The 14,406-nt window shown below is 36.9% G+C and overlaps 1 protein-coding gene across 3 annotated transcripts in view; it reads right to left on the bottom strand.

Moving 5' to 3' along the window:
• Window positions 1-14,406, bottom strand: part of DPY19L1 (dpy-19 like C-mannosyltransferase 1) — a 245,109-nt gene that overhangs the window by 223,260 nt on the left and 7,443 nt on the right. For all 3 annotated transcript variants that reach the window (XM_082471750.1, XM_082471749.1, XM_082471748.1), the window contains exons 2-4: window positions 4,948-4,972; window positions 4,229-4,316; window positions 1,396-1,533 (exon numbers count right to left, since the gene is read on the bottom strand). In XM_082471750.1, the coding sequence (XP_082327876.1) occupies window positions 1,396-1,533; window positions 4,229-4,316; window positions 4,948-4,972 (251 nt within the window). The remainder of the gene's footprint in view (window positions 1-1,395; window positions 1,534-4,228; window positions 4,317-4,947; window positions 4,973-14,406) is intronic.

Below are 14,406 nucleotides of genomic sequence, written 5' to 3' on the forward strand. Positions count from 1 at the left end.
GCTCTTATAAAATATCAATAAAAATACAGACAAAGGGCATGAATAAGCAATTATTTTTAAAAGTGAAAATGCATTTTAAGATATAGCATTGAATAAAATATACATACATACACACACGTATATACAGCAATGAACAAAATACTTCATGTACTTCATCTTAACTTTTTTCAGCCTATTAAATTAGCAAGGATGCAGGGAAACAAGCATTTTCAGAAAAACTGCTAGTGGGAATATAACCTATCTAAAAAGCATTTTGGCAACATGTACCAAAATCATTAAAACATATATTCTGTTGAACTAAATAGTTCCACATCAACATATTTATAGTTTAAAAAAACATAAGAATATGTGTAAAGATTTCGCTTCAAGGATGCTTATTGCAGCTTTAGATCTTTTAAAAGTTGAAAACAACCAAAGTTTTCATAAAAGATGGACTAAATAAACAATGGTAGATTGTATATACAGCCATAAAACATGATGCTGTTGAAGAAAAGATGACTTAGGAAGATGGTTTTAAATATTCTTAAAAGACAAAAAGCACTTATAAAAAATGTTATGTGTTGTGTGATCCCATTGCTGTAAAAGTAAATGTGTACATGGTTATAGAAAGTACTCAATAAGTACTTTGGTGATTATTTATTGGTCTCTATCTCCTCTATCTCTATTGCCTTACTAATCAATCAGGCTAACTCAGTTGATCTGGAAGTTGGACTCCTCTCACTCAATGGGAAATGACCAAAAGCCCTGCTTCGTGCTGGTACTGAGCCCGGGCTTGAGATCCCACAGAGACCATGGCCCTGGCATCAGGCAGCACGCCTTCTAGCAGCATCAGCATGCTAAGAAGGGGGAGCCCAGGGGACGTGCGCTTAACAGGAGAACCTCAAAGAGGAGTCACTGAGGAAGTTACATCTCAGGTTGGTCCTGGAGAATGCTTAGGGATGCGTCAAATGAAGGAGGGATGGTGAAGGAGAGGTCAAAGGTTACTGATATCACTGCCTTCCTATCTCAGCTCCTTTCTTCCACTCCCACAGGGGAAAAGTGCATTCAATTAAATGAAGAATCCCAGATAAGGAAGAAACATTATTTGGCAAATGACAAGTACAAGTAATGGCGCTCCTCTGCTATAATCCCTATAAACATACCAAATCTAGACAGTTTTCATACTTTGTAAACCATGCAATCATACTAATCATTCCCATAAAATCAGTTAAAGACCCCCAAAATTAATAACGATCTTTTTTCCATATTCCTTTCCAAGAAAAGATACACATTTTCTTTAAAAAAAGATAAAATTTAATATACTGAATTACATCTTAGATTTAGAATCAGCATTTAATATAAGTAATACTTTAAAAAGTAAAAAAAAAAAAAATCACAATTGAAAAAGTATCTTACCTCAGGGTAAAGATTGAACCTTTTTAATGTATTAATAACAAGGGGATATTCAGTCAGCTTATCATTCATAATCATCCATACTCCATCCAAAAATGAGGGTGCTTCCACAATAGTCTTAAAGTAGGAATAATATAGTCCCTGAAATAAGCACATGTGATGATTAAAAGTACATAATTACTATGCCTCTTATTAGCTTAAAAAAAAACTTAAATATACTGTTTTTGAAAAATAAAGCAATCAAGAAAGTAACAGCTACAATTAATTTCACAGGTTTCTGATCACTAATAAATGCTCAGGTTGCAAAAAGCTTACATATCTTAGTATAACCTCGTCTTGATTGAAACAATTGATCTCAAAATAGCTTCAAAAATAGTTTCAACATTTAAAAAGTAATATAACTCAGACAGCACACTTCATTTAAGAAACCCCTATAACCCATACTAATTGAAGTGTTAGTAAAGGCTATCTTCTGAACAGGATGAGTGAGTGGTTTACTATGGAACCTAAGTTTACCATGAAGCAAGCAATCATCCTCAGCCAAAAACGTTTCCCCCTAAATGCTTATTTGAATCCTTAAAATGGTACTATCAGCCACCTTTCCTCCAGAGTTATATGTAAAAATACAAGTATATTAGGAAGGCTACACACTGATGTATTACATGTAAGTTACATTCAGATGCCAGCTAGTTTTACAGACTATTTTCCTTCTTCTCAGCTCAGCATAAGGTAAGTACCCTGCAGGACCGGGGCTCTGAGGGTGGAAGAGAGGGACAGTGGTAGTACTCCCATTTTGAGGAAAATAATTTTTTGCTTTGACATGCTAATTAGGAAAGATATCAAGGTTGGAATACTACATGGGACAAAAAACAAGCAAGTAGTAGAAGCCTTATGAGGGAGCAGAAGTGGCAGCGTAGGGCAAAACAGATGAACCAATTCCATCTGCTATACAGTTCTGTCTAGAGTTCCCCTGGTAGCCAGTACCATTAGCTATCAAACTCTAAACTCAGCTTAAGGTTTATAAATATCAAGGTGATCTGCCTACCCAGAAAAGGAAAAGAACGGTTCTTGATACCATCGTATTTAGCTTTCATATCACTGTTTTTTAAAATACTTTCTACTGTACTAGGTTGAATAATGTCCCCCAATATTTCATGTCCACTAAAACCTGTGAATGTGACCTATGTGGAATAGGTTCCTTGCAAATGTAATCAAAATAAAATGAGGTAATACTGGATTAGGTGGACTCCAAATGCAAAATAACTGGTATCCTTATAACAGCAGGGAAATTTAAACACAGAGACATAAGGGAAAATGCTGCATGAAGACAGAGGCAGAGATTGGAGTGACTGTACCTCCAAGGCAAGCCAAGGATTGCCAGAACCATGAGAAGCTAGGAACGAGTCTCAGAGAGAACATGGGACAGCCAGCACCTTGATTTCAGACTTCCAGCCTCCAGAACCGTGAGAGAATAAACTTCTGCTCTTTTAAGGCACCTAGTTTATTGTACTTCGTTATGAGAGCCCCAGGAAACTACAACCTACCTTGTAGGTTTGATTTTGGAACCATGTAAATATCTTATATAATTAAAATTTAAAAACAAAAAATTTTACATGCCTAAATAGCAAAAAAAAAAAAAAAAAAGAAGAAGAATTAATTATTTATCTAGTTGGGAGAGGGTTTCTAGTAACTTTAAGATATATCAATAGTAATTTTACTGTACACCCCTAATGGAATATATCCTAAAGTCAAAATGAACTGCAAGAAAGTTTTAAATTATTTTCAGTAATCATTTTTAATAATATCTTTGATACTTTTATTCCTCAAGTATAAGTAATTTGAAACCAAGATTCTCAAGCTAACAGAAAAGATACAAATTTAATATCAAAAAAGTAAAAACCACCTAAAACTAAATTTGAGTTTAGAAACATAAATCAATAATTTATTTTCTCCTTTTAAAAAACTGTTTCCTAATTCTGTTTACTAAAAAGGCCTAGACACAATGGCCAATATAATATAAAATATTATCAGTGAGCACCTGTAGAACCAAAATTGTTGTCTCTAAATACCATGTGCTACTGAAAGGAATCAGGGCTCCTTGGAAAACTGGATGATTCCAGGTCTGGAGAGGAAATGTCTTGTAGTACCAGCAAGTAAGGAAGCTACAGAATACTAGTGAGGTCATGTCAAGGAGACAGAGAGAACTGCAAGGGCTCTCACCAGCTAAAGACAGGTAAGTTTAAAAAATATGTTAAAATCTATCAGGCCATAATGGTACTCCAAAAGCAGTACCAACAGAACTCCATTGGTCACCACTAGAAGATGCTAGGGAACCAACTCATTTTTCTGAAAAGTTGTAATGAAAAGAAAGAATCAAGCATTTTCCTGTCTTTCCTGTGAAGTGTACCTCAGAGAAACAAACCAAATAAGTATCATGGGAAAGTTCTTCTTTACAGAGGAATTATGGTTATTAAATGCCCATTCCCCCAGGTCATTTAAACACTGGCTGATCTCTGATGATATTAAGTAATTGCCGTTCATTATTTTCAAGTGTGACAATGATACTGTGGTTAACAAAAAAAAGTCCTTTCTTTTGAGACACATATGAAAAATATTTACAGATGAAATGATATCCGAGGTTTCCTTTAAAAAGAGATGGGTGTGTGAAGATGAGGATGACAGAAAAATGGGTATGTGTCCTCAGTTGTTGAAGCTGGGAGAATGGGGAGTTGTCTATTCTTCCTACTTTGGAACATCTTTGAAAATTTCCAGGATGAAAAGCTTAAAATGTTTAGATTACTAAACTACTATAATAAAGTATTACATGAAAACTAACCATTTCAGTGCGAAAAGCCATCTCCCTTTCCAATGTTGAGAGGTGAGAAAAATGACGATCATTTTCAAAGAGGTGTGTTATATGGCTCCTGTAAAACAAAAGAGTAACAAAGCAACAGTGTTGAAACTTATATTAAGTATAATTTTAAAAGAAACTCTAAAAGCAAAAAAAAAAAATTTGCAACTCATTTCGTGATAAAACTCAAACACAATGATATGCATATTTGTTTCTCCACTCAGTATATCTTACATTTCTACTAAACTTTCTCTCTATAAGAATTTTAAAATCTAATTCAAAGTAGATTTTAAAATTAGAATGAACCAGAATAATGAAGTTTTAAGCCAAGTAAAATAAAATTATAGATTAAACTATAAATGTCATTGGGTTACCATTTCAGAAATGTCTGATTTATGAAATTCATATTTCTTTCTATCCAGAAAATTAAAAGAATGAATCTTCCTCTCAACATGAACACTATATTAATGTTAAGGGAAGGAGAGTCTCAAATATAACCTCTTTAATAATAGATCTCTTTTTTATTAAAAAATTGCATTATTCTGGCTCTGATTTATCAATTAAACTACATTTTCAGACTAGTTTGCTGCATGTAATAATATACATTCATCCTTAAACTCAAATTATTCATATATATATGAGAAATAGTTCGGTAGGCTATAAACATCTACATAAAATATACCATAGGAGAAAAACAATCTTACCAGTGCAACACTGCTGCAAAGGCAGCTGCAAGAAAAAAGAAACGTAAATTATTATTTTAGCATTAAAAAATGTTTTCACCCTACCGAAAAGCATTACAAAGATAAGCATGGTAAAGTTTGGGAACTGTAAACCTTGAACTTTTAGGGACTGGGCAAAGAATAGGGACTCTTCAAAAGAAGTCCCAGGGCTCTGCTTAAAATATCAGTAGACTGAATTATAAAAGAATTAAGCATATATCTACAATTTTCATTCACACACTCATTCAACAAAATAAATGAGGAGCTATTATTTGCCAACCACTATACAAGAAACCCTTGTATGGAAAGTTCCACAAACTCAACTGCAAAGCGAATAGAACCAATGGTGAGAGGCAACAGAATAAAGAAATATGGTGACCTCAGGGAACAGGACTGGGGATGGATAAAAAGAGGGAACTACCACTTTAGATATATGCTGCAATATCTGAATTTTTATAATACATTTTACTATTTTTTAAACAAATTTAAAATGAAACAAGAAGGAAGAAAGAGATGGAGGGGGGGAAGGAAAATAGAAAAGAGAGAGAACACAAGCTAGTAATAAAACCAGTCTCATATGAGAATCAATAGTTTGCTTTCTGTACAAGTACAAAGAACACATTAAAATGAATCCAGAAAATACCATTCAGTTTCCTTGTATCACAAGATTCACCGTACTGCAGGCTTCTGATTAAATAACTACTACGGAAATGAACTATAAAGTACTCTTAGAAATGAAAGACAAACAGCTCAGATCTTATTGTCTTATTTTTAAAGAAGTATTTATATTTTTAAAAATTAAAAAATGCATTTTACCTAGAAGATACTAATGGTTACAAAAGAAAAAGACTTACTCTTTCCAGATCATTGAAACTACAAATATTTAACTAGGTTTGTCATTTGACATTTATTTGTACATGGTACTTTGACATTTTGAAATTTTGATTTTTTTTTCTTATTGACAAATCTATTACCAACTCCCTTTTTGGTTTTTACCTTTAAAGACTTCACACCACCATAATAAAATCTGGGCTTTATTTTCTCAATGATCTAACTATCATGTTGCTGAATAAATCATTCTTCTGTCATAGAATGTAAATACCACCTTATCATACTGAAGACTTGTCACACTTATACTTTGGTAATCCCTTAGAGATTATAATTGTGATTTCATTCATAAATTAATATGAGAATAAACATATTTATAATATATATGTATATGTTAGTATCCATAAACATGATATATAACTTCAATTATTCAACTCTCATTTCAACTGCCATCGACAAAAATCCTATCAGTAGAGCTAATACATAATACATAGTTAACTCATATTTCTTATTAAGTCTTTCCTGGGAGTTTAACATCTTTTTGTTCCTGCTAATAACCATGAAATTTTGTTTTCATTATACTTTACTGGATATTGTTAATGTATTTATTTTTGAAGTGTATTTATTTTGTAATGTATTTCTTTTGGGCTCATTTACTAAACCATTAATTCTTTTATTTTTTTTTTTTTTTGGTTTATCATCTTCAATTCTCCATTTTAAATAATATTTTAAAAAGATAACTTTGCTCATGTTTTATAATTTTACTATTAGTTTCTTCTTCCCATCTGACAATAATAATAAACGTCTAGAATAATACTAAGTAATTCTGGTAAAAGAGGGCATCCAGTATTCTGCTGACTTTAACAGAAATGCATTTCACATTATGCCTTTAAATTAGCCTTTGACCTTCACATTTCTGCAGCGATACATAGGATTTCTCAAGATCATCATCTCTCTACTTCCTCAGAATACTACAACTTCTCAGAAGGATGGAAGATACAAAGTGCCTTTTGGTGCCTTCCTTTAATTCAATCCGTGCAGCACTAGACAATTCTTGGATTTCTTGGCATTTGAATGACCCTCTTTCATAGTTTCCAGGGTCGATTCATAATCTGCCCAATGTTTTGAAGTCCTTTGTTCATTTCAATTTAATAATAGTAATAATAGTAATAGTAATAAAGCAGCTAACATTTGAATTCTTATTACCTGCCAGGCATTTTTAAGTGCGTTACTTGAACTAACTCAATAAATCCTCGCAACCATCCGATGTGTTAGGTACCAAACTTCCCTGGTATACAGATAATAAGTTGATTCCCAGAGAACTTTAGGAACTTGCCCAAGAAACAAAGTGGATAAATAGAGAAAGGGAGGTTGGAAGCAGGAATTCTGACCTAAGATCCCTGTACTGTGTGGCCTCTTGTGGAGGAGGGAGGGGCTGACACAAAGGCCAGAGCCTCCTTACCCTAAGTATCTTATTCCCCTTCCCTCTTTCTTTTTTAATTTTAAAGATAAAAGAAAAAAGTTACAATTCATCCGTGGATAAAGGCAGTATGTTTTATAGAAGCTATTAATTTTTTTTATAAAAGTGTAGAGCTATACTTTAATTTACTCAAAATTGAGATAAATTATATGTATATGTCATTTGAAAATGAAAGCCCCAGCAAGTAAAGCAGATACTACCTTGTGAGCATAATTTAAGCATAAAGACATAAAATGACAAAAACTTCCTCAAGTATCCCTAAAGAGCTTTTCTTGCCTTCTTGCCTACAGAAAAGATTATAAATGAGTTTCTCTAAATGTATTCCAGTGATTATCAATCCTGTGTACAGTCTTTTGGGAGTGTCACAAAATTGATAACCAATTTTTCCAGTTTAACACATATGCTATTCTTGTCATTCTAAGGTACTGAGGTAAATACAGCATTTTTTTTAAAAATCAGAAGATAAAGAAAACTTTCAAAAAATCCAAAACTATTCTATAAGAAAAAGGTGTTCAAGGAAAGAAGGTTTGCTTTGTAACCTAATTCAAAAGATTGCAATCCTGTGGCTGAGAATTCTGAAAGGCTCTTAAGTTTTGTTAGAAGCACACAAATTACCAATACTCTGAAACTAAATGGGCCCCTCCTTCCACTTTCTGATTAAAGAAATTTTGTACAAGATTATATGTCACATTATATCAATTTTCAGCCTTATGCGATTTGAGCTGCTGCTTCACTGAAAATTATTCTTCTCCTGTTATTAGAATCTTGTTTAAACAAAATAGAATGTAACTCCCTGAGGGTACAAACAATGTTTCACTGAATTTTACTACAGTAGTACTTAGCAAGAAGCTGAGCACATAGCCAGACTCAAATGTTTGCTGAATTAATGCATATAATTAAGGTGGGAAATTAAATAATCCTAAACCATGTCCACATAATAAACCAAAGTTGAATATACTTTGATTGATGGATAGCTACACACACACACACTCGTGTGCATATAATAGTTCTGTTTTGGTTTTTTTCAAAAATAGAGTCCCAGTGATCAGTGCAAATTAGACCCCTTGCTTACGCGCAGCCCGCTGCCTAAGCCTCCCATTCTCAGTCTGGAACCCCGGCGCAGTGGAATTCCCGAGGTCCTGCCCCAGCTCTGCTCCCTCTGACACCCCTCCCTGCAGCCACAGCTCGGAAAGTGGGAAGGGGACGCCCCCTGCTTCCCAGCCTCGACCTTGCCTGGCCCGCAGAGCTTTGCAGCAGTAAAGAGGGCAGGAGGAACGGGAAAAGAAATGGAGGAGGGGGTCCTTCCACGCTGTTCTGCTCAGTCCTCAAGGGCTCCTAGATCCCATGCCCTCTCCAACCAGCACCAGATCCCCCAGACCTCTCTCACCAACTCTCCCAGCCTCCTACCTTCCCCCAGGTCGCCTCGCCCCAGCAGGTGACTCAGAAGTCCTGGTCTCCTCCGCAGACCCTCCCACCCACCCAGTTAGGATTGCTGGGAAGTCGAGCCCCGCGATCTGCTTTCCTAAGATTCCTCAGCTGAGTCTTCTACACGCTAAAGTTGGAGACCCACTGTCCTTTCTCTCTTCCTCCTCCTCAAGGCAGGAGAGCAGGAACTGTGAAGCCAGGGTGGGCTGCTTCTCCCCTTGCCCCTCTCTGGTAACCTGCCAGCCACCTTCCTGCAACCGCAGCCAGGACTACAGTTTCCCATCTACCCTACATTTAATCCCTTAACGCATGTACTTCATAACTAGTACTTGACTTAATTCACAGAATACCTTCACAAGCCCTCTTATTTGAGTCTCACAACAATCCTGTATTTATTCCCATTTTACAAATGAAAAACTGGGCCTCTGAGAGGTTATTTCCCCAAAAGCAGGAACCTGGACCCAGAAGTTCTAATTCCAAGCCTCAGTTTCTTTCCACAGTGACAGAGCTGCCTCCCTTCCCATCTGTAGGCATTTGATGACCTCATCTCGTAACAATATTTATATAGAGAAATATATTGTAAGTCCAAAATGACTTGCAAAATTTAAAAATACATCTTATTCCTAAATTGAGGTTAATCCATACTTAAAGCATTCTGCACAGTTTTGGCCTCCCTAATGCTCAAGTGACAAAATGATATAAAAAGAAGTTAAGAACTCTTCTTAAATCCACTGGACAAGGTTTTCAAATCAATCTTGACAAGTTCCACACTCAACCTCTTCCTAATATTACTAACAATTGTTCTCAAGGGTCCATTCAGAGTTTAAAAGTTTCTTCCCAGAAGTTGAAGTCACCAGTAAATAGTCTCCCTATTCCACACCAACAATCCATCCTGGAGAAGGAAGTCAGTTTCTAAATGTACAGACTTAAGCATCTCTTCCCCGTCTAAAAAGTCCCATGACTTTCCATGGCTCACACCATGGAGTCCACATTCTGGCCTTTTTCCAGTTAATCCCACCACACACCCTTCATGCTTGGCTGCACTGGGCAATGATCCCCTAAAATGACAAGTGTTTTTTGTTTTGTTTAGTTTTCTTTTTGGCTGCATTGAGTCTTCTGGGCAATGATCCCCTAAAATGACAAGTGTTTTTTTGTTTTGTTTCATTTTGTTTTTGGCTGCGTTGGGTCTTCATTGCTATGCATGTGGGCTTTCTCTGGTTGCGGTGAGCGGGGGCTACTCTTCGTTGAGGTGCGTGGGCTTCTCTTGTTGCAGAGCACGGGCTCTAGACGCGCGGGCTTCAGTCCTTGTGGCACGTGGGCTCAGTAGCTGTGGTGTACAGCCTGGGTTGCTCTGCGGCATGTGGGATCTTCCCGGACCAGGGATCGAACCCGCGTCCCCTGCATTGGCAGGTAGATTCTTAACCACTGCACCACCAGGGAAGTCCCTACCAAGTGTTTTAATGATGCTATGCCTTTGCTCCTGCCTGAAAACTACTAATTCATCCTTCAAAGTCAAAGGAATTCAATTGTGGCATTTTGTGAAGCTTGTCCTGCCAACACAGCTCTTACACTTTTATTAGAGCACCTAAACAGTCCCCTATGCTAGGATGCGAAGCCTTGAGCCTCAGCTTGTGTTTAATTCATCTTAATACCTACATCTTCTAGCATTGTGCCTGGCACCTCACTGGGTTGAACTGTTAAATGACTATCACCATGTGAGAGAAATTAGAGAATATACTCAATTAAGTCAAAACCTGAACACCTAAAGACAATATCTAAGCATTCCAAACTGCTCAAAGGGTTCCCATTATGTGAAGGTAAAACAGATATAACAAAATTAATATATTGAAAGAAATCATCTTTCTAGCCTATAGTACCTAGAAAAAAATCAAAGTCCAGTTTCTGTGTAGTAAACTAATAAGTAAAAAGACATTCTTTAGGACCCAGTTTGGGAAAGAGAAAACGGTCGTGTATACCTCAGGCTTGGCCCCTTCCTTCTTTCTACACCTAGATTGTGTGTTATCAAGGGCTTTAAAGCCAACAAGTACCTAAATGCCTCCTAGATGCACAACATATTTTCCTAGAAACTGAGGACATTAAAGCAATAGTAGCCAGCATCTGGGCCCTTAAAGCTAAAATCTTTGAGAGAGAAGATTTAGGTGCATAAAATAATGAGAGAACCCATTAGGCACCCAAGCAAATAGCCCAAAGTCTATGAACTGTAAGAAATCTGAGAAGGCAGATCAATAGTGGCCCTCTCAGCACAGGGTTTATTAAAGTGGGATTGGGTGGGGGTGGGGGGGAAGGGGGATGGATTACAGGACATGATTACAATTTAGGTGAGGATTTATGGTGCGTAGCCAGAAAAGAAGACAGTTACAATAAGGCTGTATGTGGCCTCTGATCCAACATCACAAAAGAATTCCCATCACTAATACTCGTGATACAGAATACACATGATACTGACAATAATGAGACATTAACTGAAGGCTCACTCACTATATATATAGTGTGTCAGGCTCTCAGAGCTCTAGGAACACCAGGAGGGGAGTTTGGCAGAGCCACTCAACCAGTGGTATCAAGAACGGTAGCCACCGGAGTCCCCCCTGGGCCAGTAACCCTGCGCTTTGAAGAGACCATTTGCTCATGTCACACAAACGGTATCATTTTCTATGTGTGTCATGACATATAAAAGGTTCAGAAGCACTGAGCTAGTCAATAAAGAGACAGAGCAGGGCTTCCCTAGTGGCGCAGTGGTTTAGAATCTGCCTGCCAATGCAGGGGACACGGGTTCGAGTCCTGGTCTGGGAAGATCCCACATGCCGCGGAGCAACTGGGCCCGTGAGCCACAATTACTGAGCCTGCGCATCTGGAGCCTGTTCTCCGCAACAAGAGAGGCTGCGATAGTGAGAGGCCCGCGCACCGCAATGAAGAGCGGCCCCCGCTTGCCGCAACTAGAGAAAGCCCTCGCACAGAAACGAAGACCCAACACAGCCAAAAATAAATAAATAAATAAATAAATAAATAAATAATTTAAAAAAAAAACAAGAGACAGAGCAACTTTCAGAGAGAACATCATAAAGCAGCAAGGTGATCTAAACCGTGGGATTGCATTAGAATTGTCCGTGCCACTAAATAAAACTAGAGACGTTTGAGTATTAATCCAGGGCTCCTAAATCTGAAACTCCAGGGATTTTTTTTCTAATACCTGAGCGATTCTGATATACAGTCAAGGTTATCACTGGTGCAGAAATGACTGGAGCAAAATCTCCATAGCTGTTCACAAAATTTAATGTAAGAATTGGCTGCTTTGTATTGCACATGTTTTCCGGCAATAATTGGGTCACCTGGGAGCTTATTAGAAATTCAGACTCTCAGGTCCCATCCCAAATCCTCTGAGCCCTCAGGTGATTTATAAACACTTTTAAGGGCAATGTCTCAACACTAACAGCACACTGGAATCACCAGGGAACTTTGAACATTGCTAGATCTAGCACTGGGGATGAGTCTCACATGCAGCCAGGGATGAGAACACTGATCTGGGGGAGGGGGGCGTGTTAAGACTGCATTCCTGGGCCCCCACTCTCAAGAGTTCCTGATTCAACAGATCTCACTTGGGGCTTGGAAATCCACATTTTTAACAATTTTTATTATGAAAAGGCAAATATAAATTCAGAAGATATTCTGAAGGAAAAAGTGTCAAAATCCTGACAGCTAAAAATAAAGATTAAGAAAGGGAAAGAATTAAAATTAAGAATCAAATTCTTTTTTACCTTCCATGGTAAGAAAGTCATTCTTTTTTTTTTTTTTTTTTAATTTTTATTTATTTATTTATTTATTTATTTATGGCTGTGTTGGGTCTTCGTTTCTGTGTGAGGGCTTTCTCCAGTTGCGGCAAGCGGGGGCCACTCTTCATCGCGGTGCGCGGGCCTCTCACTATCGCGGCCTCTCCTGTTGGGGAGCACAGGCTCCAGACGCGCAGGCTCAGTAATTGTGGCTCACGGGCCCAGCTGCTCTGCGGCATGTGGGATCTTCCCAGACCAGGGCTCGAACCCGTGTCCCCTGCATTGGCAGGCAGATTCTCAACCACTGCGCCACCAGGGAAGCCCAGAAAGTCATTCTTAAGAAGAAATATTCCTTAGATTTTATATGACTTATTTAGCTTCAGTCTCATTTTCACCAAATGTGAAATGAGGGGTTTTCACTTGGTTATCTCTATTCCTAGCATGTAATGACCTTGTAGAGCTACAACTACTACTACTAGTACTTAGGACTTCACACTGTCCAAGGGGCCTCCATCGTTATTTTCTGTTTTCCTTTTAGATCTTTCTGCTCCCCAAACTAAAAGCCTTGGCAGGTTTGACTCTTTTGTTTTTTCAATAGGGAAAAAAGGAATGCACTCAATTTATTAATAGAGATATTAAGTCTCAAAGTGAGAAGTAGGACTACTTTAAAATTCCATCACGATTGGAAGAAACTATATAGCTCCTAGGTAGAACTCACAGTGGTCTATGTAATAATGCTTGTAACGCTGACCTTAGTTAATTTGAATCTCCTCCATATATTTGGCATTGAGCAAAATAACACCTTACAACAGTTAGGGAAAAATTAAGAAATTCTCAATTATAATGAATAAGTCTAACAACTCTTTATCAGTTGCAGTTCACAGAGCACTTTCACATATTAAGCAAAAAGATCCAGGAGCCCTTTTGAGGCAAAAATGGCTCTTATCTTCCCATGAGGCCCAAGGTCACACGATTGGGATAAACCAAGGCCTCGCGGATTGCCTGGGTTCTATGCCTCTGGTGCCCTTCTGACTGGAAGCTTAAGCATTAAAAAATGTTAATAAGCACATTTAACCAAAAGGGTACACTGACATAAAGGAGGAAACTTCTTAGAAATAATTTAAAAATCAAGGACAAAGGTTTATGTTGAAGTGAAATTATGAAAACAGAACCTGGAAAATGTATATCACCACCCCCAAACAGTATAAAATTAGGCCTCTAAACAAAGAAGTATACAAAGAAAATTTTCACATTTAAAATATTTATGTATATACATATATTAAAGTAGGCAATACTTAATACAATTACCCAACATATGGGTTTTTAAAGCAATAAATTCTAACTTCCTTTTAAAATCGTATCCTCACATAATATGGACACAAATATTTCTAAATCAAACAGTAACCTACATTACCAATTTCATTAAGTAACTTTCTCCTTACTGAAAAAAAATGCCATTTCAGTTTTTAAAGAACAAGTAGCTAGATAAAATATACACCTGAAATAATACGCTAGCTCATTAAATGTCCCTGAGCAATCATAGTGAAACTGTAAAGCTTTAATAAATCTAATGGAAAAAAAGGTAGAAGCTGCATCTCTTCACTAGAGGGGAAAAAAAAAAAAAAGATTCATATATACACAATATACACCCAGGCCCAGCATATTATTAAGCAAGAGATTTTAACAAGTTCATTAATCAATAAACCATTTAAAGTTTTAAGGCTATGGTTATGGATTCTCAAGGTTATGCATTCTCCCCAAATTGGAAACTGCCCTTGGGTAGCACAATGTTTTGCTTAGCCTTTAAATGATTAAGAAAACTGTGATACTGTTTTTTACTATTTTATTCTGTTTTTCTTTTTTTTTATAACAATGCCAAACAACCAACTAACACAATCAAAAACAATTCAGAATTTAGTAGTT

The sequence above is a fragment of the Balaenoptera physalus genome, assembly GCF_965194825.1.
Source record: "Balaenoptera physalus genome assembly, chromosome: 8".
NCBI lineage: Eukaryota > Metazoa > Chordata > Mammalia > Artiodactyla > Balaenopteridae > Balaenoptera > Balaenoptera physalus.